The 24,211-nt window shown below is 36.8% G+C and overlaps 13 protein-coding genes across 13 annotated transcripts; 5 read left to right on the top strand and 8 right to left on the bottom strand.

Moving 5' to 3' along the window:
* Positions 1-182: 182 nt before the first annotated feature.
* FDH1 (formate dehydrogenase (NAD+)) lies at positions 183-1,310 on the top strand (the record flags this gene model as incomplete). The annotated part of the gene is made up of 1 exon (XM_062955791.1): positions 183-1,310. One exon carries the CDS (start codon positions 183-185, stop codon positions 1,308-1,310), a length of 1,128 nt encoding a protein of 375 aa, XP_062812358.1.
* A 189-nt stretch (positions 1,311-1,499) lies between these two features.
* PRCAT00005699001 (mitochondrial 54S ribosomal protein mL53) lies at positions 1,500-1,796 on the bottom strand (the record flags this gene model as incomplete). The annotated part of the gene is made up of 1 exon (XM_062955790.1): positions 1,500-1,796. The coding sequence occupies one exon, from the start codon at positions 1,794-1,796 to the stop codon at positions 1,500-1,502; it is 297 nt and encodes a 98-aa protein (XP_062812357.1).
* A 116-nt stretch (positions 1,797-1,912) lies between these two features.
* Positions 1,913-3,247, top strand: PRCAT00005698001 (uncharacterized protein; the record flags this gene model as incomplete). Its single annotated transcript, XM_062955789.1, has 1 exon — positions 1,913-3,247. The coding sequence occupies one exon, from the start codon at positions 1,913-1,915 to the stop codon at positions 3,245-3,247; it is 1,335 nt and encodes a 444-aa protein (XP_062812356.1).
* A 124-nt stretch (positions 3,248-3,371) lies between these two features.
* PRCAT00005697001 (uncharacterized protein) lies at positions 3,372-4,133 on the bottom strand (the record flags this gene model as incomplete). The annotated part of the gene is made up of 1 exon (XM_062955786.1): positions 3,372-4,133. One exon carries the CDS (start codon positions 4,131-4,133, stop codon positions 3,372-3,374), a length of 762 nt encoding a protein of 253 aa, XP_062812355.1.
* A 138-nt stretch (positions 4,134-4,271) lies between these two features.
* Positions 4,272-5,213, top strand: PRCAT00005696001 (uncharacterized protein; the record flags this gene model as incomplete). Its single annotated transcript, XM_062955785.1, has 1 exon — positions 4,272-5,213. One exon carries the CDS (start codon positions 4,272-4,274, stop codon positions 5,211-5,213), a length of 942 nt encoding a protein of 313 aa, XP_062812354.1.
* Positions 5,214-5,308: 95 nt separating this feature from the next.
* On the bottom strand, positions 5,309-8,194 carry PRCAT00005695001 (uncharacterized protein; the record flags this gene model as incomplete). The annotated part of the gene is made up of 1 exon (XM_062955784.1): positions 5,309-8,194. The coding sequence occupies one exon, from the start codon at positions 8,192-8,194 to the stop codon at positions 5,309-5,311; it is 2,886 nt and encodes a 961-aa protein (XP_062812353.1).
* A 287-nt stretch (positions 8,195-8,481) lies between these two features.
* On the bottom strand, positions 8,482-11,787 carry PRCAT00005694001 (uncharacterized protein; the record flags this gene model as incomplete). Its single annotated transcript, XM_062955783.1, has 1 exon — positions 8,482-11,787. One exon carries the CDS (start codon positions 11,785-11,787, stop codon positions 8,482-8,484), a length of 3,306 nt encoding a protein of 1,101 aa, XP_062812352.1.
* Positions 11,788-12,110: 323 nt separating this feature from the next.
* On the bottom strand, positions 12,111-13,642 carry VMA13 (H(+)-transporting V1 sector ATPase subunit H; the record flags this gene model as incomplete). The annotated part of the gene is made up of 2 exons (XM_062955782.1): positions 12,111-13,535; positions 13,628-13,642. The coding sequence occupies 2 exons, from the start codon at positions 13,640-13,642 to the stop codon at positions 12,111-12,113; spliced, it is 1,440 nt and encodes a 479-aa protein (XP_062812351.1).
* Positions 13,643-15,552: 1,910 nt separating this feature from the next.
* On the bottom strand, positions 15,553-16,656 carry GLN1 (glutamate--ammonia ligase; the record flags this gene model as incomplete). Its single annotated transcript, XM_062955781.1, has 1 exon — positions 15,553-16,656. One exon carries the CDS (start codon positions 16,654-16,656, stop codon positions 15,553-15,555), a length of 1,104 nt encoding a protein of 367 aa, XP_062812350.1.
* A 1,515-nt stretch (positions 16,657-18,171) lies between these two features.
* Positions 18,172-19,959, top strand: PRCAT00005691001 (uncharacterized protein; the record flags this gene model as incomplete). The annotated part of the gene is made up of 1 exon (XM_062955780.1): positions 18,172-19,959. The coding sequence occupies one exon, from the start codon at positions 18,172-18,174 to the stop codon at positions 19,957-19,959; it is 1,788 nt and encodes a 595-aa protein (XP_062812349.1).
* Positions 19,960-20,215: 256 nt separating this feature from the next.
* Positions 20,216-20,656, bottom strand: PRCAT00005690001 (uncharacterized protein; the record flags this gene model as incomplete). Its single annotated transcript, XM_062955779.1, has 1 exon — positions 20,216-20,656. One exon carries the CDS (start codon positions 20,654-20,656, stop codon positions 20,216-20,218), a length of 441 nt encoding a protein of 146 aa, XP_062812348.1.
* A 292-nt stretch (positions 20,657-20,948) lies between these two features.
* On the top strand, positions 20,949-21,917 carry PRCAT00005689001 (uncharacterized protein; the record flags this gene model as incomplete). The annotated part of the gene is made up of 1 exon (XM_062955778.1): positions 20,949-21,917. The coding sequence occupies one exon, from the start codon at positions 20,949-20,951 to the stop codon at positions 21,915-21,917; it is 969 nt and encodes a 322-aa protein (XP_062812347.1).
* Positions 21,918-21,948: 31 nt separating this feature from the next.
* GUT1 (glycerol kinase) lies at positions 21,949-23,835 on the bottom strand (the record flags this gene model as incomplete). Its single annotated transcript, XM_062955777.1, has 1 exon — positions 21,949-23,835. One exon carries the CDS (start codon positions 23,833-23,835, stop codon positions 21,949-21,951), a length of 1,887 nt encoding a protein of 628 aa, XP_062812346.1.
* Positions 23,836-24,211: the final 376 nt, after the last annotated feature.

Below are 24,211 nucleotides of genomic sequence, written 5' to 3'. Positions count from 1 at the left end.
CAGCCATTAGCCATTCCAGATGATACATCTCCTCTTTAAAAAAAGCGTCTTTTTCAATATATCTCTCGGATAACAGCCGAAGTGGTATAAAAGAGTTACCATGAGTTAGTAGGTTTAAATCAGTTCAATGCTAAAAGATTATTGATCTATATCATTAAACATATTGAACTGCAACTTTGAAAATGTCTAAAGGAAAGGTTTTACTTGTACTCTACGATGGGGGGGAACACGCTAAGCAAGAGGAAAGACTCTTGGGTTGTGCTGAAAATGAATTAGGAATCCGTAGCTTGGTTGAGTCTTATGGCTATGAATTGCTTACTACTACAGACAAAGATCCTGAACCGGAGTCCACTGTGGACAGAGAATTAAAGGATGCAGAGATTATAATTACTACACCTTTTTTTCCAGCTTATGTGACTCGTACCAGAATTCAGAATGCACCTAAGTTGAAGATGTGTATTACCGCCGGTGTGGGATCCGATCATATCGATTTGGATGCTGCGAATGAGAGAAAGATTGCTGTTACTGAAGTCACGGGCTCGAATGTTGTTTCTGTAGCAGAACACGTAGTCATGACAATGTTGGTATTGATCAGAAACTTCGTTGGTGCCCATGAACAAGCTATTGGTGGAGGCTGGGATATTTCTGGTATCGCTAAGCAAGAATATGACTTAGAGGACAAGGTTATTGCGACTGTTGGAGCAGGCAGGATTGGATATCGTGTTTTGGAGAGGTTAATTGCGTTTAATCCAAAGAAACTTTTGTATTATGATTACCAGCCCTTGCCAAGCCATGCCATTAAAAAATTGAACGATGTTTCCAAACTCTTGAACGGGAGAGATAATATTGTTGAAAAGGTTGATGACTTGGGGGAGATGGTCGGACAAGCTGATATCGTAACTATTAATTGTCCACTTCATGAGAAATCTCGTGGATTATTCAACAAAGATCTTATCTCAAAGATGAAAGATGGTGCTTGTTTAGTTAACACCGCTAGGGGAGCAATTGCAGTCGCTGAAGATGTTGCTGATGCTTTAAAATCCGGAAAACTTAGTGGCTACGGTGGTGACGTTTGGTACCCACAGCCAGCACCTAAGAATCATCCATGGAGAAGTATGAGTAACCCTTATAACTTCGGCAATGCCATGACTCCACATGTTAGTGGTACCTCACTTGATGCTCAAGCAAGATACGCAGCCGGAGTTAAACAAATCTTAGTAAGTTACTTTACAAATAAGAAAGATTACAGGCCGGAGGATGTCATCGTCATCGATGGTGACTATGCCACCAAAGCTTATGGTCAAAGATAGTAGCTAATATAAGCTTAGTAAAGGTATTGTTGTTTTTAAAAAACTAAACGTAGATTACTATACGTAAAATATTTTAGCACTAAGATATTCTAAATATGTACAAGGTTGATTATCTGTGATTGATTGTAAGTTGCTTGACCGGTCTGTACGCCCAGTGTAGCGGACACATGTGGTAAAAGCGCAGGACTCTTATTCAGATATGGCTTCTTTTAAAGCTAATCTTCTCGAATGACCATTGAAATATTCTGTTACTTCCTTAAATTCCATTGTTTCTGGATCAGCCTTCATCGTATGTTTATCTTTGAACGTTACTTCTATCGTTGGCCTTTCATTGATGGGAGATTCTTTAGTTAACACTTTGTAGTCTATATTGCATGTTCCCTTCATAGAAGTTGGTATTCTTGAAAGAAAGAGCCTTGCCGGCTTCGCACTAGATGAGAATGGATCAAATTTAACCACTACCTTGGTGAAATACTTGGTTATCATCTTATCATGGAACAGTTACTTAAAGAATGATAATGACTCAGAAAAAAAAAATTACCTCGACATATATATTTCTGTGATTTCCGATTTTAACCCTAATAATTCGAATGTAGATGTAAATGTCGGTTTTAAGGAGCAGCGTTTCACATTCAAGCAATGGCACAGATTCTCCTTCATCGTTGAAAGATATAGATTTCCCAGATGGAGGATTTAGAGGGTATCTGGTAGTTTTGGGACTGTTTTTTGGTTTAACGGTTAATTTGGGCCTTATCAATTCTATCGGAGTTGTACAGGGATATGTTTCTAATCATCAATTAGAATCCCTAAAAGCAAGTCCAATATCCTGGATTTTTTCTATTTACTTGGCTTTAGCTTATTCAGTTGGTATCTTTGTGGGTCCGATCTTTGACAAGCATGGAGCTTTGGGCTTACTTATTGGATCAACGACACTATTGTTTCTAGGACTAATGGCGACTGCTAACAGCACACACATTTGGCAATTTATTTTAAGTTTCATTGCTCTTGGTATTGGCAACGGACTAGGAATGACTCCATTGATTGCAGTAATCAATCACTGGTTCTTGAAAAAAAGAGGAAATTGCACTGGTTTTGCTACTTGTGGGGGGTCTGTAGGTGGCCTTGCATTCCCTTTATTGTTGCGTTATCTTTACGAAGCATATGGATTTGTGTGGGCCATTAGAATATTGGCTTTTACTTGTTTAGGCTGTATGATTATTGCTATTTTACTTGTCAAGGAAAGGTTTACTAGAAATGATATCGTTGCAAAATCAGAGACAGATGTTGACTTGGAAAATAAATCAAAGAAGCTTAGAAACAAATTCAGTCGACTTAGTTTTGCAGACCTCAAGCAAAAAAACTACGTTGCATTGATTTGTGGCGGGTTTTGTGCTGAGATTTCACTAGTTTTGATAATGACATATTTATCGACCTATGCTATTGCTCAGGGTGTAAGTGAATCCACTTCATACTTGCTCTTGACTGTATGGAATGCCACAGGGATCATAGGAAGATTAATTCCTGGATATCTTTCTGACCATTGGGGTAAATTTAACATAAACATCACCATGTTGATTAGCTTTAACATCTGTCTTTTTGTAATGTGGTTACCATTTGGACATTCACTTTCTGTCTTATATGCATTTTCTGCACTTGGGGGATGTTTCCTGGGATCCATTTTGTCTATGCTTCCTACATGTCTCTCGCAGATAAGTCCGGTGGAGCGATTCGGGCTGCGTTATGGTCTCTTGAATTTTTTCCTTAGCTTCGGGAACCTTTTTGTTGTACCAATTGGAGCCGCTGTCGTCAGTACTGGAACCGTTCATGATTATAATATGTTTGTTGTCATGGTTTCAGTGTTGTCTGTCGTAGGAACTTCCTTTTGGACATTAAGTCGTCAATTCTGCGTTGGGCAGAGATTAAGAGTTAAAGTGTGATATTTTATGAAGTCTCTTTGTCACTTTGAAGATAGCTTCTGCTTTACTTGTCACCTACTTATTTGTACGTGTTATTTATAGATTTAATATAAAGTCGATCTTCTTTTAACATTCTTTAGTTAGGTTAATGCTGTGACTGGGCACGGTTAGTTTGTTGGGAACTCATGTCAGATAATTGATAATTATCTCCATACCCAGAGACACTTGAAGCGATATTTTCATTTTGCTCCTCTCGTGGCCGACGCTCTTGCTTTTTTCTGATGATGTTATTATATTTCTCCATTTTCGTGTGTGCCAAGTAGACCCAAGTTAAATAGCCAAGTGGAACATAGGATAGGAGCTGGGTCTTCAATAAAATTTCAAAAATCAGCCCATCATCCACATATGCAAGACTCAAAAAGGTTAAGATCATTTCTGAAACGAAGCCTAGAGGAAACGTTACAAAAAAATGATGATATTTTAACCAAAAGAGCCACCTTGGAGATCCTCCTGTCTTGACCTTGAACGAATAATAGCCATAGTGAATTAGTCCCAGCATACACCATGACAAAATTAGATATGAATAGGAAGTATGTTTGGCTATTTTAGGGCTGGGGTAGATGACACCGTAACAAATCCATACCATTCTAATCGCATTTCCCAAGCTCCACGCGTCACGTAATGAAAACTTCCTTTGAATCAAACCCTTCACGTAGAAGAAGCTGATGAGAGGAGCCAATGAAACCACATGGAAGAAGTCTGCAATACCACCAGGTAAGAATCTTTTCCCTACTAATACTAATAGTATCAAAAACCTGATAAAACAGCACGCCCACAAGGTAGTGAAAACTACATTAAAGTAGAAGACGAACTTAGCGGACTGCGATAAGGGATATAATGAGACCATGAATTTTGTCAGCGTTTAATATAGTCATATACTTCTTTTTCAAGATTCTATTACTATATAATCTGGAACGCGAACTCAAATTTAAGTTTTTTTCGATGGCCCATAATGTAAATAGATGAAGTTGAATATTGAAGAATTATGAACCTATTCAGAATATTAAGCTTTGCGTTCTTCGCTATATTTACAATTGTACAGGCTTCAAACTGGTCACCAGAAGACTATGAAATATTTAATTTGAATGACAAGATTCAACAGGATCTTGGGAAAGGGACAACATTTTACTCTTGGCTAGGTTTAGAAGATGGACCCAAATCCAAACTTGAAGAAATTTCAAAGGCCTATCGAAAAAAGTCGAGGCAACTTCATCCTGATAAGCAATCAAAATCTTCCAAAGCGGCGAAAAAGAAGGCTGAAGAGATGTTTCAGAGGTTATCGCTAGTTGCTAACATTTTAAGAGATCAGTCGTTGAAGAAAAGATATGATTATTTCCTAACAAAAGGATTCCCCAAATGGCGTAAAACAGGCTACTACTATTCGAAGTTTAGACCTGGTTTTATTATGACGTTAGTAATCTTGTTCTTTTTTGCAAATGTTCTTCATTACATTGGGCTCTCTATAAATAGGAAACAAGATTTTAAACGCATAGTTGATTTAAAGCGAGAAATTAAATTACTGGCATGGGGAAACTTGCTATCTCCACCTCTCGATGGCTCAGAAAGAAAGGTATCGGGCATATCAGATAGACAATTTATGGTGCACGCCAATGGCGATGTTTCTCTAATAAAGGACAATGAGCTTGTACCAGTTGATGAAAACGAAATTAATACAAAGCCCTTTTTCAAGGAGACCTTATTATATAGAGTCACAGCCGCTCTTTGGAATATTACGTTGGGCAAAATCACTGGTAAGGAAATGGACACCAGTGTGCTGTTTGAAAATCCTACGAAAAAGACATCGAAGGAATCGCGTAAAGAAATCAAAAAGACAAAGAAAAAGATAGACAAGGATCATAAAGTATTACTACCTAACGGAAAAGTTGCTTATGGAAGATCAAATAAAGGAAAGAAAAAGCTTAATTAATTCTTATTCTAATAAATATGTGATTTTTTCATAAAAATTTGTATGGATTTTTAGAGTTAATAAGACATCGTTTAAGCCGAACATTTGTTTGTCAACTACTCTTTGTGCGTTGGCACTCTTCGTAATTCGTTAGTTGGTTCTTCTTCTCCCTTCCCTTCATCTTCGCCTTCGTCTTCATCTTCATCTTCGTCTTCGTCTTCAGCATCATCAAGATCTTCATCAAGATCCTCATCTGAAGAGCTTGAACCTGACAAGTTACCAAGGAACTCATTTTCATCGTAATTATTGTTGTCATCGTCAATACCTTCCTCGGATTCAATACGTCGCAATGTCTCAGCGGGCGAAATATTTTTCATTCTTACATCGGGCACTTCTGGCTCTTCTAAGTTGTCATAATCATCATTATCATCGTCATGACCACCTTCACCATTGTTTTCATGTTTAGCCTGGGCACTGATATCGTTAATGAAAACGTCGTGGTTCGATTCGTCACCTAAATAAATAACATTCTTTTTGTTTGCACTATCGTAATCATCCAAGTCTAAATATCCTGTCTTTGAGGAATCCAGTCCAGGTCCATCTTCGCCATCTTTTTCGTCGGACTCAGCTCCAAGGACTACATTATAAACTTCCCGGGTTTTGAGTAAGACCTCATTCACAAACCAGCTCCAGTCTTCGGTCAGAATAGCTTTCACAATTTCAGGAGAAATCAAATCTGGTTTATATAAAGAAGTAAACTTGACAACTTCCTCGCTGATAAGAATTATGTGTCCCATATAACCTGGACGAGGTTCAGACTTTGTATTGTATGCCCTTATTATCATACCAGTCAAATCACAGCGATCTGTCTTGAAAAGATCCACAATTAAGAATGAATTGTAGGAATTGAGCTTACCATTGAATATTTGTTGTATCAAGTCAAATACGACATTGTGAAAAAAGTTGTGCCAAGGATATTCCATGAAAGTGGCGATCACTTTAAGTAAGATAGTCAGGTCTAAGAGCTTTATCTTGAATAAGTCACCAACACAGGGATCTGTTCGAATTGACTGGTCTCTATCATTCGAGACAAAAGGATCCTCCGGGGAAATTGTAGGCTCCTCATCTTCTGATTCTTCATCAAATGACTCTAAAACTTCCTTCAAGTTCTTCGAGGGATTAGTTTCTGTGTCAAAATTCTTACTTTCATCGTGTAGCTTAATGCTGTCTACACCTGTGGCAACCCCATCGGCAGAATCATTGAATACTAGACGGTCATTCAAAGCAGTTCTTATCCTGCGATTTTGATCTGCTCTGATACCGTCTCGAACTTCAATAATCTTTTTGATTTTCTTGGAGTTCAACAAAATCATATTCGAACAATGTAGTAATTCAGCGATCAACTCGGAAATCTTAAACTTAGTAAATCCCAATATCTTGGAATCAACATTCGAAGGTGGAATAGGAGGGATTTCCATCAACTCAGTTAACTTCGTTAAGTTTTCTGAAAAAATTGATAACATATGTCCTAAATAAATTGGATCTCTCTGTCCGGGAGGATTTTGATCAAAATCTTTCAACCACTGATACATTACGTATGAATTGACTTCACCAGCGCCATTTTCTCCATTGCTCAATAAAGAACTATAGGAACCACAATTCAAATCATAATCAGAATTATTCTTTCTAATAAGTTCAATAATAATTCCCACGCAGTTGTTAATTCCATGTTTATTAGTTTGATCTAGTCCCCCATTTCTTGATTTCACCTTGTAAAGTATAATGTCGTTAATCATGATGTTAATGATCTTTGGAGACACAAGCTCTCTCGTAAGCTCGTTCGGTCCAATGTTTGTTTCTAGCACAACAGCTAATGCCGTATTAGATGATATTGTGACTAGTGCCTTTATAAAATCAGTCGCAGCTGTTTGTTTGAAAAATAAATCTGGATTGGGTATACCTGAGACCAGATTATCAAACTGAGATAGCTGGGGTCTCAAAATATCTATCAATTTGGGGATTAATTGCTGCAGTGATAATCGCTCTAGTATTCCAGTTGGAGAATCGGCCTTGTCTGTCTGAATGACACGTAAGAAGAAATCCATCAACATTGGTATTTCAATTTTACCTAGAAATATATCAACTAAATCTGGCTGTCGTCTCACATAATTTAACAATTCGATACTATTTGTATCCATCAATTGATCTAAAACATGAACGAGATAAGATACTGAGGGCGAGCACTCCAGTAAGTGAGGAAGTTGAATAATCTTCCAAAGTTTATTCATTATGGCAGGAGTTTCAATTATGCGATTCAGGATAATCCATAGATCGATAGCTAAAATTTCTGAAGAAACTTGTATACACCTTCTCATCCTGTCTTCTTCGCTCTCTTCTTCTTCATCTTTCTCCTTACTTTCTGTCAGCTCAGTCAACTCTACTTCGGGTTCTAAGTCCTCGTCCTCCTCGAGCCTCTGTTCAACATACAGTGATACTCTTTCTTCGTCATCCCTGTCTTCAGAGCTCAATTCGTAAAAAAAATCCACGCTCTTCACCAAGTAGTCAAGAAACCCGTTTAAGACATGTGGTTGTATTAAAATCTCGATAAGTTTAGCCGCCCTTCCATCCTTACTATTGTTGCTTGCATTATCTAAATTTGATGAGCTCACAGATGCCAACTCATTTGCATCACTATTAGCATCGTGTTGCTGCTGTTGTAGATGTTGTTCTTGCTGTTGCTGCTGTTGTTGTTGTTGTTGTTGTTGTTGCTGCTGCTGCTGCTGCTGCTGTTGTTGTTGCTGTTGTTGTTGTAAAAGCTGGAGACTAGTAGTGTTATTGAATGTGCCTTTGATAGTATGTAATTCGTTAACAAGCTCTTGCAGTAAGGTAGGTGAGCTGATCAAGTCCTCAACCGTTACTCCTGCCAAGTCCAGAACTGAGTCTAAGAACTTTTGAAGTCTACTATTGCTGTTCAATGTGTTCGTGAACGGCCAAAAAGACATCTTGTTGATGATCAATTGGTGTACTGATATATTATTTCTATTATGGATATGCTAAGTTGCTTAGAGAATAGCCCTCACTGACCCTCAATCCACAGTTGAAATATATTGATGTCCGATGAAACGGATTTCCTGATAGTATAGTTCGCTTCCAGGAGAAAACACTATATTATACTTTCAGAAGTCCGCAGGCTTGCCGTTAATGATTGTTGAGCTAGAAAGCAGAGTTGGTGATTGTTCGAAATAAATCCTGTATATTATGTTAGATAACTTGAGGTATATACAAATATTTAATCTTTTGTAGGTAATGACTCAATCGCTTTTAAGGCTTTCTTATATTCCTTTTCGTAAAAACTAATCATATCATCAGCTGTATCCTTTAGTAACTTGACACAGTTTGATGCACTATACTTCACCCATTCTTCAATTGACATATTCTCCTCGTTCTCAGGCATAGCCGAAATGAAATTAGTTAGTTCACTGTCAAAATCATTATGAAGATCATTATTAGATAATGCAATTGACTTGAGGTAGTTCGCCGTATCTTCAAGGTTGTTCAATGTATTTAGCATCGGGGATAGAGAAGATGGTTCCCAACCTCTAGCCTCTACGAACGTAGTACTGGTCGGAAATCCCGTATCTTGCTTAGTAACCTGTGGAGTACTAGACTCCAATAGGTTTGCAAAGTTCCCTGAGACTTTATTGTAAGACAGATCAATTTTTAGAGAAGATCTTTCGGCGTCACCTATCGGAGATTTCAAATGATACTCTTTACTGTTCTTTTGTGATTTATTATTATGTGCCGCAGGAGAGCTGGAAGCATTATGCTTAGTGTCATCTTGGAAAAATGAACCTGTCCTTAAATGGGATGGCGAATCGTCAAACTTTTTGGAGACTTCATCATTTTTGCTAATATGTATAGGGTCTTGAGTAATACCAATACTGTGTATTGTGTTCTCTTCGGAATTATCAAATTGACCATTTATGCTTTTATCGTTAATAGGCTCTGGTTCGAGCAACGAAGTTCTAGTAGTCAAGATTTGTTCTTCATTATTCAATTTATGCAACGTGGAAGGTTCTTCCTTTGGTTCTAAGAAATTCGGAAGTCGACCTTGATGAGAAACAGAATCTTCTATAATATCCGCTTCACTTATAATGCTTACACTCCGTACATTTTCTTTGGTATTGTCATTGCTTATCGGACTGTTTGTACTTTCAATCAGATGTGACTGTGGTGATACATTCATATGATGCGTCTTATCACTGCTGGCTCCTGTCAGAGTATGAATTTGTGGACTTCCATTATTGCTAGATCCTGTCTTTTCACGCTTTGCTTCTTCCGATACAGCGTGAATTGCTATTAAATTGTATTCTTTCTCTTCATGGTCAAGACTCTTTCGCTGCTCTACATGCACCTCGTCAATCTTTGACAGGACATTATTAGAGAATGGAGTCGCAAGCTCCAAGAGCTCGTGCTCTAACCCAGGACTCATTTTAGCATTGATCTCAGCACCCGTGCCTTGGATACTATTGTTTGCCGGAGTGTTATTGACAATATCTACGATCTCCTCATTAAAACTCTTAATGTCTTTGATATACCCTGAATAAACAACTTCCTTCTCATCTATGTCCATAGGCTCTCTAGAGTGCATTGAATTATCAATATTTCCAATATAAGAGTCGGTTGAGTCGATCCTTACTTTCGGTGATAATTTTACTGATGCAACTGATTGATTATTGTTCACAACATCACTATCGTTTTCTTTTATCTCTAATACATTAGAATTATTAACATTAGAATTTTTAGAATGCTGTTCTTCTAACTTGGTATTCGGATTATATTTGGAGTCCAAATTCTCTTTACTAGAACTTAAATTTGATTTCTCACTCTTATCTAAGCTATTCTTTTTCCATCCTTGTCGCTTGAAGTGACCATTGCTACCAACATTTTTTACTATTGAACCTCCACTTTCAAAAGCTGCAGAATGATCATCTTCAAAAGACATATCCAATATGTTGTACTCATTTGACCTTTTATTGCTGAAGATGTTTTTGGGAGCTTTGGCTTTCGTTTTTGGTTTCGGTTTCGGTTTCTTTTTCAGCTTCACTTCATTCTTCTTAGAATTTAGCTTCAATTTCAGTGATGACTCCGAGTTTGATACTTTCGACTCTGGCTGTGTACCTACGACAGTCTCCATGCTTACTCTTTCTATCACGGGAAGTGAATCATTTCCTAACTTATTGACTGGAATTTCGTTTTCGAGCTTGCTTACATCTGATTCGTTATAATCACCCAAATTATGTCCTGATATATCATAGTCAGGTGGTGACGGCGAAAAGTGCTTGTTGATGAGTTTCCTCCTTTTAATTGTACGTTCAGACTTCGTCTTTTCATCTAGCTTTACTTCTTTCTTATTAAAAGCACTGACTTTTCCTCTTTCGAACCCATCTTTCTCAAGCTCATCTGGACTTCTTTCACTCGAAACGTGCTCATGAGTAATAGAAGCATCGTGGGTTTGAGCTTTCTCGCTATTTCCCTCTTTGATTTCCAGGTTCGAAGCAGTTTGAGTATTTCTTAACTCTACCTTTCGGTCGTATTTATCTAACTCACGCAGGTTCGAGTCTGATTCTTCTTTATAGGATTCATCAGACTCATAAAAGTCAAAATCCGAATCCCCTTGAGTCTCCTCCTTCTTTCCCATTAGCTCATTATAAAGTTCTCTGTCAGGAAGTTTATTCCAATAGTCATCATTTGGATCGCCAAGAATCTTTGGTTTTTTTGATCTTCTAGAGCGTCTCAATTGCTTCGAGTTATTCGTAAACTCAAATTCCTCTCGATCGTCAAGTCTTTTATCTTCATTTATATCTTCTTCGATTCCTAACATCTTAGGGCTTTCTTCGTTTTTCTGTTTTGAAATATCATTACCAGTTTCATGTTTCTTTGACTGATCAATCAAATCCAAGAAATAACAGTATTTAACACTATTTTTTCTATGCTCCTCAAGTGGATCATCATCTGCCTCCCAACCTTCTAATGAACAATTGCAGTATATGCAGCTGACTCTATCGTCATCCTCAAAAACTGGAGAATAAATGAATCCTGAATGACTTAAACTCTTACTATTTGCCTTGAAACTCCTTGAAGAATCCAAAGGAAATTTTCTACCATAAAATTTCTTTCTGAATAAAATGGAGCTTTTTTCTAAGGGGTGTCTTATCAATGGCGAATCTATCAGGGACCAAAATTTAAGTGATGACTCTTTGGTGTTAAACCGATTTCCTTCTATCTCCAACAACATAATCAATGAAAATAGGCAAGTGTCATTTTTCAGTACATGAGCCTTTAATAGTGTTTCGATATCTACATTCGAGGAAATATTCTCCTTCTTATCGCAATAATAACACGTCACTTGAGTATAATCAGTCTTTATTGGTGTGTAATAAAATCCGCATTCTGCCAATGGCTCAATGACTTGATTATCATTATTGTCTGCCCAGCGTAAAATATTTCTACCGTTACGTATCCTTGCTCCTTCATTGTATGACTTCAAGCGATTAGCCTTATATCTCATAGAAATCTTTACTTTGGGTGGCATAATTCATGTAATTTGATAGATCATAATAGATATCCATGAGATTACGATGCTCTTTTACAGCTTTTTGTTCAAATATTATTTTGATTTTTGCAGATGTGATCAATATTATCAAGATTATACACCCACGTCGTCTTCTTTCCCTAACTCACAAATACGTTATCTTGTGTTTACGATAGTTAAGGTTATGGTTCGTAGATTTTCTGTCATTTTCGAGCACAAAGTTACGAGGTGATCTCAGGAAAACAACAATCTAGTCATTTGTTTATTTAAATTATAACTCTAAATAGAAAATTGAGGTTCAATTCCGGATAGGGTGGTAGAACTTAGAAATGCTGACCGACGAGTAATTGCACCGTCTTCAAGGCCTCGTACTTTAGCTCTGTATTTCCATTACTGTCACCCAAAAAACCCATAATCAAAAGTTTATATTGGCCACCATTCTCCGTATTAATAAAATCAATTAAATCTTGGCCTAAGTTTTGGATCAAGAATTGCAAGTCATTTAAAATTATAATCGTCGAAAGTGCTTTATCAGGTTTAGAAGATAAAATATCCAACATCTTCTTAACAAGTTTAAATGAGTTTTCTTTAAATTTGGGAGCATTTTCCTCCCAAAATTGCTGTGACTTATGTGTTGGAGAGGACCATGAGATTAAGTTGGGGTTCTCCAATTCTGTCAAATATTCGTCTAGAGATGTAAGCTTTTCTTTGACAATTTCATTCAAACTATCAGACAAATCACTTAAGTCGTTAGATAATTCTTCGTCGCTTCCATTCGAAGCAAATTTCCTCTCTTTTAAAGTGCCGACCGTAGAAAGACCATCGTGAAACAAAACAAGTTTGATAATTTTGAACTGTTCCGAATTAGATGTGGTAATTGTGACGAAATTTTTGAGGATCGCAACTGAAACTCTAACAATCTTAGATTTGATCGAATCTTTGGCCATTATAAGTAAACTTCCGATCAATTCAGGATAATTATGTACCAAGCTTCTGTTGATGGAGGCGCTAAAAGACAATATCCAAGCAGTTAGTAAAACATTATACACCAACTGCAAACTAGAATTATTAGGCTGCCTTGACAGACGAGCTATTAAGTTGTTGATTGGTTTGAAATTGGAAATCAAATTATGCCCCTGGTAAATTTCCTTGAAGTTCTTAACAAGCAATAACTCCTGCAATAACTGAATTCCGACAATTTGCATATTTATATCTTGAGGATTACCAATGAAGGAGTCCGACGATAATAAATCAAAAATCCTTATCAAGATTTCTTTGTCAATCTTTGCATGAGGATCAGTTTTACCTTTCTTGGTTAACAAGATAGTCAAGTTGTATAAGCTCAATGTCTTTATCAAAGTGTCGTTATTATCCAAATGCTTCAAAAAAGGATAATAAGGAAGAGAATCATCAACCTTCGATAAATCCAACAATGTATCTAAAAATTCTTGTTTGGGTAAATCTATAAGAAGGTCATTAATCAAGTTTAAGACATTCTTTAATACATCATCCTTTGAATTGACATTTAGTTTGTTCAATACATTGAGCAAAGTATTTGAATATAACTGTAATTGAGACAATATAGTAGAATATTTATTGTCCAATGATTGCTTTTCAAGGATTTTTATGTGGTTGGCGTCATCCTCTGAAATAACATCTGCTCTTGAAAGGCCCTCCCAAGGAATTATTCTTTCCCTAATAATTTTTTTGGCATCAGAAAGGTGCTGGTTATCCACAATTAGAACAGTCTAAGAGTTAGTATTATTCATTCTTAAATCAGATTTCGAAAACAAAAGCTCATTTTCGAAAAAAAAACAAAATAATATTAATGTTAACTTACGGATTCTGAGGGCATTTTATCAATTTAAATAAATCCTATCTGGAGCAGAGGTTTCAATTAAATATAATACGAAGTGACAAATTATCACCATCTTTCCTAATTAAAAGGGAGGGCTATTTTCAAGTATTGGAGTTTACACGACTTGCAATGAAGAAATCAAATACGATTCTGAACTTCAAAGTTGCACCCGAGAGTTCAAGAGCGATTCGAGGTAATCAAGATCACTATCTCCAATCTACAATGTTTATTCAAACTCCGGCATAAGAGATTGAAAAGGTTTTCTGTCTATTAAATTGAAGAAATTTAAGAAATAAAAAAAATCTGCCGGTCCCAGGAATCGAACTTGGGTTTCTTCGGCCACAACGAAGTGTACTAACCACTATACTAGACCGGCCTATTTTGAATTTGTATTTAGAGCACTACAATAAGAGTATACCATATGGAATGTGTTGCAAATTTCATTGAAACTATGCCGCAAAAGTTTACATGATGAGAACGTATTTTGGGTAGATGAAAGCATATTTATAATGACCCAGCGATTAGCAATATAGCTTCGACCATATTCAGCCAATGGCTAAATATATGCCTCAAGACCTTGAGCACTCCCTGGATTTTCATAAAAGTTTGTCAGTAAACAATAATAAATGTATTTGAATTCGTAGCACAGTATTGTAATCATACAACCCGGCAAGACATTATAAAAAGTTCATTCAGATTATATTAAAGAATGTCCAAATGTACATGTTATTAGAGCTTTTGCGATCTCTAAAAAGTTGATACCAGTTCACCCTAAAAACATCGTGTGTGCTAAATTCAGAATATTGGGGAAAAATAGCTGCCAATATAAAGAGTATTACGTATAATGTATCGTATATTGTATCGTATATTGATTAACTTTATTAAGTCATGTTTGATATGTGTATTCTATAAACGACAATGGTTCAGAAACAAAAAAAATTTTCAAGTTACTAAAACGTTTTAAAAAATATAAAGAAAACTGCAATGCAAAATTAATATTATACAAAGTTTTATTCCTTGGTTCATATATTACTTCTCTAACTATCCAATTTCTTATTTTAACTGACCAACCTAAAGACTTCAGTCTTACTTCAATTTAAATTCTGAATAATCAAACACAGCTTCAGTTATCGATAAATTTGCTTTCTCACTCAACTTCGACTCTGCTCATTCCATGGTGATAAACATTAGTCCTACATTCGGCAGCCTGAGGTAGCCTAATGTAGTACAATTACAAGAAAAGAAAGCACCACCATTCAACACGCTCGAAAGCTAGTCACCTTTCTTTGAAGAAAAACGAGAAGTGATCATCACATAAAAATCTAAACTCGTACAGTCATGCATTAGTATTTTTCTTCCATTTGACCTTCTTATTTTTTTACTCATGATTTCTTAGTCAGAACCTGGAGGAAAGTGGAAGTCTTAAGAGTGCCGTGAGAGCTAAATAGACCAAGTTCACCCCATTTTAATTCTTTACTCAAATGTAATATCACTTACCCCGGCTCTGGTCATATGGCAAGGTCTATTCTTGAATACCCACAAACCAGGGATGCCTGACGAGTGCAAGTGACAAGTGCAATACTGACCATTTATATCCAATTTGCGAGATTGAAGCTACAATATACTCATTTTAACGTAATATTTAATTACTATCGCTCACTAGCATATCAAAACTTTTATAACACCATAAAAATAATCAGGTAATATCGAGTCTTCCGATGTACACTACGACGATACATTTGTCCTCTCGTGGCCAGCACCTTATTGAGACATAGGTACTTGCTATAAATTTAGTTACGTCAAATATCTTTCATAAATTACAATTAGAAGGTAGGTAGTCTAGATAAAAGACTAAGAGTTAAAAATCAAAATTCACGATTATCTGAAAGTACTAATGTAATCTTTATCTAATCAGAAGTTTCTCTAGCATATTCCTTGGCCATGTCAGCATCTGGAATAGAGCCACAAATAGTCTCAACAATAATACCAGTAACTAAGTATGGGTCAATATTAGAGGCGGGTCTTCTGTCTTCGAAGTATCCGTAACCTTCTTTAGCAACAGATCTTGGGATTCTAACAGATGCACCCCTGTTAGCAACACCTGAAGAAAAGGCCTCAATAGAAGCAGTCTCGTGACGACCAGTCAATCTTTGTTCATTGTCAGCGCCATACAAAAGCATGTGCTCCTTATGCCTCTTAGCCAATTTACTAACAGCGTCTTCGATATGCTTCATTCCACCTGAAACCCTCATTGAGGCAGTTGAGACATTTGTGTGACAACCAGCACCATTCCAGTCACCCTTCAATGGTTTCGGATGGAATGAGATCTTAACATTGAATTCCTCTGCAACTCTTTGCAACAAGTAACGAGCAACCCATAATTCGTCTCCCATATCGATACCATCACAAGGGCCAACTTGAAATTCCCATTGAGAAGGCATAACTTCAGCGTTAATACCCGAAATGTTTATTCCACTGTACAAACAAGCTCTGTAGTGGGCTTCAATGACATCTCTAGCGTGGACCTTACCAGTACCAACACCACAGTAGTATGGACCTTGAGGAGCTGGGAAGCCTCCCTTAGGCCAAGCATAGACCTGATCAAATTCGTCAAACAAAGTATATTCTTGTTCCAAGCCAAACCACACCTTCTCATCAGAATGAGCTTTCATTAATTTAGCACACTCATGTCTATGGTTAAACTTGTTAGGTGTTCCATCATTATTCCAACATTCAGATAAAACAATGACGTTGTCACCTTTTCTGAAGGGGTCTGGGTAGAATGCAACTGGTCTTAAGTAGACATCTGAGTCGTGGCCCGGAGCCTGCCCGGTAGATGAACCATCAAAGTTCCATTCTGGTAAATCATCGACACTTGCTGGTTTCTTAGCCAAGGTCTTACACTTGGATCTAATACCACCTTCCGCATCAATCCAGATGTACTCAGCCAAGACTCTACCATGCTGAGGTAAGTCTAAATATTTAGATAAAATAGCAGTATGTTCAGCCATATTTTTGTCTTTTTATTAATATAAGTATTTTTATCACAGACTATATGCTTTCTTGCAATGATGTCTGTGTTAGTAAAGCAAACCTAAAATCAACTAGAAATTAAGAATTATTCTAAATTTTCCAAGTCGGCAATTATTACATATATATGTTCTGAGTTTTCCTTAGCTCGATAGAGCTCGAGCTCACAGAAGGAGAAAAGAAAAAAAAAAAAAAAATTCTATCCGGGTTATAGAGGTTTATACTGGTGTTCAAATTCAGGTGCTAGTATCTTGACCAATCAGATAAGAAGAACGCTGATAAGCTATGTTGGCGGCGAAGATGACTGATCGAAAATATCATGCTGGGGAAGAAGGAGCAATAAGGTTCATATCAACTGCTCTCTAGAGAAGAATAAGCTCAAACTGCATCTACTAACTAGAGGAATAAAGTTATTCCCTAACCAACTACTCTAAGAATATTGACAATTTCATCTATTTTGATTCCTTAGTCGGAAGAACAAACCTAGAGCTATTGCGAGGACTTACGCCCGAACAAACTCAGGATCCCCTTATTAAAGGTTTTGCTTTTGTAACCTTCCAGTTTTTCTGCGCTCGTGCAACTTCCGTTCTGCCTAAGTGCAGGTAGTCCTGTTTCGGCCAATCGTTAAGTAAACATATTATATTTATAAGTCATACTTGAGAAGGTCAAGAGAGGGATCAACCTACTTATTTGTAAAAACGCAACTTATAAATGACGCGTAGTATTGAAGCATTCTAAAGTATGTTATCTTAATGTAGCTGTCACTTATTGATTACTACGGTGAGCTGTGAACCGATATTCCTTATCATAGAAGATAAAACCGCAGCGGGGCGACAAAGTAGCAGATAGTGCCTATAGCCGAATATGCGGCTCTCACTATTAATTTGCAGTGAATTAGCTTCCCATAGCGAAAGGATTTCGCTGTCCGAGCGAATAGACGTGTCCCAGATAAGCACTAGAATTAATGTAGAGAGCCTGGCTAATGCAGCCCCTATTTGGTCTCACGAATACAGTTATCATACAAGCGAGCCGATAGATGTTACGCAGCATTGCCATCTAGTACATTTACTATTGTTAGAAAAGGAAGCGGCTGAGCTATCAAAGCTAAAAGGCCATCAAGAAGACTTGTGATCATTCAATCGAAGTCATTTCAATGTCAACTACGTCACTTCGTCAAAATATTTACACTCATGTTTCCTCTTGGAAGCGAATTCATTCCATATTCTACTTTTTATGATTGACATGGATGTGCCAACGAAAACATGGACCCAGGAATCAAGAAATCGACATATGGCTCAGATCATGCTTTTAGTACTCTTGTAGAAATGTGAGCTACCCTTTTGGTCCCATAGTACGATGATATGGTAGTCGATATGCAGGATTAAAAATTTGATGGAGTCACAAGTAAACAAAAGAAAAAAGATCATGAGAAAACGTTAAAAAAATCCTCAAAAAAGAAGGAGCCTTCAAAGACAGTGTGAAAGACAATCGAGGACATGGGCTTGTTCAAGCTTAAAATTTGGCTTCCTTTGGCTATAATAACATATTTTATGTATACTTTGACGGTTGTATGTCCTATTTCCAAGGAAGCAAACATATTACCTGCGGAAGGTGTCTATTATTACACTTGTTCTTTTAGCAATAACTACATAAGACCTATCTTCTTAAGTACTATTGACCCTGTTTTGCAAGAAAAGGTGCATCCTTTTTTTGAAAATAATGTTAGACCGGTATTTGAGGAAATAGATGATAAAATCAACTTTCAACGAAATTACCACCTGTTAGTACGGCAAGTCAAAAAGGTGGAGAGCAGCTACAAGGTAAGATCTAAATTTAATGATTTGTTAAAGGTTTTACAAGCAAAATCTATTAATTTGTTCTACTTTATCAAAGCAAGTACTTCTCCAACGTTAATGGATTGGAGCGATAAGATCGCGTTAGGAATTCAGAAGCTTTATAGAATGATATCAACCCTTGTTCACCTGAGAGTAGCGCCAGCACAATCTAAAATCTCCGAACTATTTTCTTGGGTTTTTGAGAAATTAAACGTAAGTTATTATTGGAGCATGGTAAAAGACGCCTACAAAATCTTGTTAGAGAAGTCGAATAAAATTAACTTACAAGAGAGAACGAAGTTTATTAGAAATGAGCTTAAGAATGTAATGCATTTTAATGAAGTGAAGCATGCAACAACGCAACAATCAGAAAATATTGTTGATGTTGTAAAGGATATCATAAATGAATTTTCAGAAGATGAAAGCGAAGATCTTACAATAAAAGTAACCTCTACAGTGACAGTGACGCGCGAACCTTCATCTTTGACCTCATTGCCAGATCAGGTAGACCAAAGTAAAGTCAAAATTGATGCTGAGCTAGATCGCTGGGGACAGAAGGTGCAAAAAACTTTAAGTCTTGCTGCTCGAAATTTACAACTAGATATGGATCCAGCAGTTGAAGAAGTTATTAATTCAATTAAGTCACAAATTTCTGAAAAACTTCAAAATATACAAGCTGAAAATTTCAAAAGCTATAAAGAACTAGATAAAATGATACGTGAAATAAATAGGGATTTTGAAAAAGTAAAAAGTTCAGAACAGATTTCTGAATCAGTTACAAGGCAAGAAGTTAGGGATATTTTCACTCAGGCATATCAGACTGACGAAAATATTGTTAATGGGATACGAGAAATCATTAATCAAAGTCACAAAGGTATATTAACGAAATACTTTGATGTAGTACAAGATACGATCGATATCTTGGAATCATTTGCTGAACGGACAGTCTTAGAGTATTCGAACAGATTATCGAACATAATAGAAGAACTTGAAAAATCTAGCCCTCATTATGATGACGAATTAACGTGGAATGGTTGGAAACGTTTCCATAAAATCAAAGAAGAGTTTTTTCATGCGAGGGATATGTATTATAATCAAGCAAGCGATTACAAAGATAACAGTGCTCTTATTCCAAGTGGATTGGAAAAATGGGACGAGTATTTGAAAAAAGTAGAGTTTCATATCAGCGCCTTACTTCGTGAGCATGACGACTACTTGAAGATAATGAGAGCGAAGGCGAACGTGGCGTTCCAGTTGAGAGAAAGTGCAGTTAGTGATTTGCAAAAGAGAGTGAACCAGACAAATCCTGCAGAGAACACCAAATCTCATTCCTGGGGATCCGACGTGGAACTAGATGGGAGCGATCGACTTGAAGATGATGCTACGTTGGATAGTAATATTAGTGATCTCTCTGATATTGATGATGTTGGTGATACTGTTGATGAATAACTTGTTTTAATATAGCTTTATATAGTTTAATAGATACTTTGATGAAATAGGCTCTTAAAGTTTATTGGTCGATCATATATTACAGTCATTTAACTTCGGGTATTAAATAATAAGACGTTGATTGAATAAAATAAGTAGTTAAAACCTATTAGAATACTAAACTAACATACATATCGATCATTCATACACACAAAGAAACTCCGCAAAGTCCTTGAATAATAAAAGCAATTTCATTTACGGTATAATGAAGGATAACTCATTTGGCTACTTTTTCTTCATAAAGAGCCTTTAATTTTCCGTAAGTTTCTATCACATGCTCACTTACGTGGTACTCAACTACTTCAAAGTATTCGAAGATCTTCAAGAGCACTGGATAAACAAACTGATAGTACTTTTCTTTAGCGACTTGTAATTTCTCACCAATCTTATATTCAATGAATAAATGGTGAGAATGAACATTCTTATCCAAAAAGGCATGACCAGATTCAACATATGGTGTGGAAAACTTCTCAAACTTGCTCAATGCATCACAAAAGACGTTATGAGAGTGACTCAAAGGATGGAAGACTTGTTGAACTCCATGTTCTAATGGAGATTCGGCCAACTTTTCACACTTGTATGTGTATAAATAGGTGACATAAAACAACAAAAACGTCGAGAGGAAGAGCTTAATCTTTGATAAAGTAATAAAAACCATCTTGAAATAAATTTATTAGATAATTTATAAGGATGTATGACTTTAGAAGAGAAGCAATCGTGGCAATTTATTCAAGCATCTGAATTTTTGAGGGTCAATACTTTCCTATCATGTGATCGTAATTTCAATTAATTCGTTATTATGAAATTTCCTCATTAGGAATGCTAAATTATTGCAAAATCGGCTTTACATAGTGTAGCCCTGCCACTAAAACAAGGTGGAAGTTTAGCTTATTGTTGATTCATTCTGTCACCTTCATTATCTTTATTAAACTGTTACCCCTTATTTCAATATGAATGCTGCCAGGGACAAAGAAAATAGAGATTCTAAAACTAAGCTCTCTACATGTAAGTCTTACTCCATCCTTAGACCCTCCCTGACCAATGTGAATTGCGATGGATATGCTGGGCGTCTAAAAAATGAGAGATTGGTTAGCCTGAGTACTGGATTGGTAAAATTTTCTTTATCACCAGGTAAAAAAGGGAGCACTGAGAAGCTCGGTTCTATGCCATCACTATGCACAAGGAAAGTCAAGCTTCCAGTTTATGTTCCCATAGATCAGGCGTCTCGTTCCATTGAACATAGCGACATCTATATATTGGAAACGGAGGAGAGTCTTTTAAATCAGCTTTTGACCAAGCAGAAAGAGCTAGTAGAATTCGAAAGAAGTGTTGAACAAACTAAAGTACAGTTAATAGAGATTTCAAGAAAACTAGAAAGGCTAAAGGGGCAAGACAACCTAAAAAATGAGCCAAAAGAAACCCAGAAAGTCAGTTTTCTGTCGTTACGGAAATGTGCATCAAGTATATTCGAAACAACTAGACCGCGTACAAAGTATACTGATGTTTCGCACACAGAGTCTAATCCCTCACTTAGTGGTTCTTCAACTTACTTACATAAATTGCAACATCAATTTTCAAATAATGTGAATGAATTGAAGCTAAAAGAAGACTTCTCTTACTTTTTAAACCGACAATCAGTTGAACTTGATGAGCTAACCAACAAAACTTCTAACTTTGTTAAGGGATTATTTGAGAATTTTTCTCCTCTGAAAAACTCCGACGACATTCGCCATGAAGAAATAGCAGAGAGTTCTTTCAACTTTGACAACCTACAAATTTCAACCAGTACGAATACTAAAAATGACTCTAACATTATCTATAATATGGAATCTGCATCAGAGGAAAGATTAAGAATCTCATCCTCTGACGCAGATCATTCTATACTTGACATAGATGATTATACGTCAGATGAAAACTAAACATCTTGCAGTCGCTAATGAAATGGAAGCACTAGTCATCCAACCAACCCTTGGCTCTTTCAATCGCCTTTTCCCATCTCTTCCAGTTGTACCTTCTATCCTTGTCAGGCAACTCAGCATGAAACAAATTGTCGCCAGCTTTTCCAACGCTAAACTTGTTATTTATATCCTCAAAGTCTTTCCATACTCTATCTTTCTCATCTTTAAATGAAAGACCTGCTGCAAGAGCAGCACCTAGTGCCGTACATTCAGATATAGTTGCTCTTTTAACAGTTACACATGGACCTAAGATATCTGCTTGAATTTGTAAAACTTCATCTGCTTTCGACATACCACCATCGACAGCTAAAGAGCTCAAAGGTTTTTTCTCGTTTTCTCCATTCATCGCCTCTTCTAAAAAGTCCTCACTCGTCCCAGCATCATTCGCCATAGCACGCAAAATAGCTCTGACTTGAAAACAAACACCTTCTAAAGCTGCTCTTGCTATATGACCAGATGAAGTATATTGAGTCATGCCAAATATGGTTCCTCTTGCACCACCATCCCAGTAAGGTGCATAAAGGCCAGAAAAGGCAGGGATGAACACAACCCCTCCACTGTTGGACACTTGAGAAGCTAAAGGTCCAATGTCTTTAGCTTCTTCAATCAACTTTAAGTTATCCCTCAACCACTGAATGATAGATCCGGCAACTGCGATAGAACCTTCTAAAGCGTAATGAGGTTCCGAAGAAGTACCTTCCAAGCTTGGGAACCAAAAACCGATTGTCGTCAATGCACCATGCTCAGATATCAATTTCCTGGTACCAGTGTTGTATAAAAGGAAGCAACCAGTACCATAAGTACACTTTGCAGACCCGGGCTTTAATGCTAACTGACCCACCAAAGAGGCAGATTGATCTCCCAAACAGCCACATATTGGTATATTGTTAATAGTTTTCAAGATTTCATATGCTTCGGGGGTTATTTTGTTATGAAAGCCTAAGTTCAGTAAATTAGGAGCCGCGAACGATCCGTAAAACTCCGAACTTGAGACAATTTTTGGCAATCTAATTTTAGTAGGATCAATTCCCCAGAAATCTAATAAATCATCGTCATAGTCTTTTGTATCTAAGTCCATGAAATAGGTTCTCGAAGCATTCGTAACATCAGAAACATAAGCTTTTTCTTTCGTCAAATGGTATATCAACCAAGTATCAACTGTTCCAAACATTAAATTACCGTCAGCTTTTTCGTACTCTTCTCTAATCGTATCGTCATTATCTAATAACCAACGTAATTTCGCAGCTGAAAAATATGTTGATAATGGTAACCCGGTCTTTTGCTTCAATTCTTCTTTTCTATCGTCATCCGTCATCTTTTCAAGATGCTGAACGATTTCCGCAGTCCTAGTGTCAGTCCACGTAATACCGTTACTTAAAGGTTTACCGGTTTTCCTGGACCATAATATTGTGGTTTCTCTCATATTTGCAATACCAATTGCCTTAATTTTATATTTCACACTTAAAGTTGGATTTTGGTTAATCTTTCGTAACGTTATCAAACAAGCAACTAAGCACTGAACTGCATTAGCCAATATATGAACAGGCATACATTCAACCCAACCTGGCTGTGGAAACCTTAAGGTGGGTCCGACGCTAGCAGCATTATTTTCAATAGCTATATTATCCTCTATAGATATTGCAATACCCTCCGCCGTGAAAATCGGTTCATCATGTCTCATCAAGGATGATCTTCTTCTAAACTGTTCCTTATTTTGAGACTCCGCAGGTGCCTCAGATGCCGACGTAGAATATTCAATTTGGTGCTTCGCAAGCTCATGCCCATCCTGACTAAACAAAATAGCTCTGGCGGACGTTGTTCCTATATCAATGGTAGCAACAACAGGTTGCGATGGTGCATTACTATTCCTGCGAGGCATTGTTTCTATCAAAACTAGTTACTTATGTGTAATGAAAGAGCAGCTTTAACAAGGTATAACTCGACCGTATTTTTGTCAGTTAAAAAAAAGGTTTTAAACTTAAAATAATTTAGATATTGGGTTAAAATCTTTCTCCACCTCAGGAACAATAAAATATATAGATTGCCGACCCTTCATTAATATCCAGTACCGAGAACGTTTAAGTTTGCCACGGATCTAAGATGCACACCATGGTACTGCCTCTTAAAAAAATTGCTACTCAGGCTCGAACTGTTTTCAAAAAACACGCGAGAGGCGCAAGTGAGACATTGCCCAATGTGTATTTAAGGAGTTCCATGAGACTATACAATAATAGAAGCAGAGAAGTGATGTCATG

This window comes from Priceomyces carsonii (genome assembly GCF_900007245.1).
Source record: "Priceomyces carsonii strain CBS4050 genome assembly, scaffold: Debaryomyces_carsonii_scaffold_6, whole genome shotgun sequence".
Classification (NCBI taxonomy): domain Eukaryota; kingdom Fungi; phylum Ascomycota; class Pichiomycetes; order Serinales; family Debaryomycetaceae; genus Priceomyces; species Priceomyces carsonii.
Note: the sequence above shows the minus strand (reverse complement) of the source record. Positions and strands in the feature narration are given on the sequence as shown.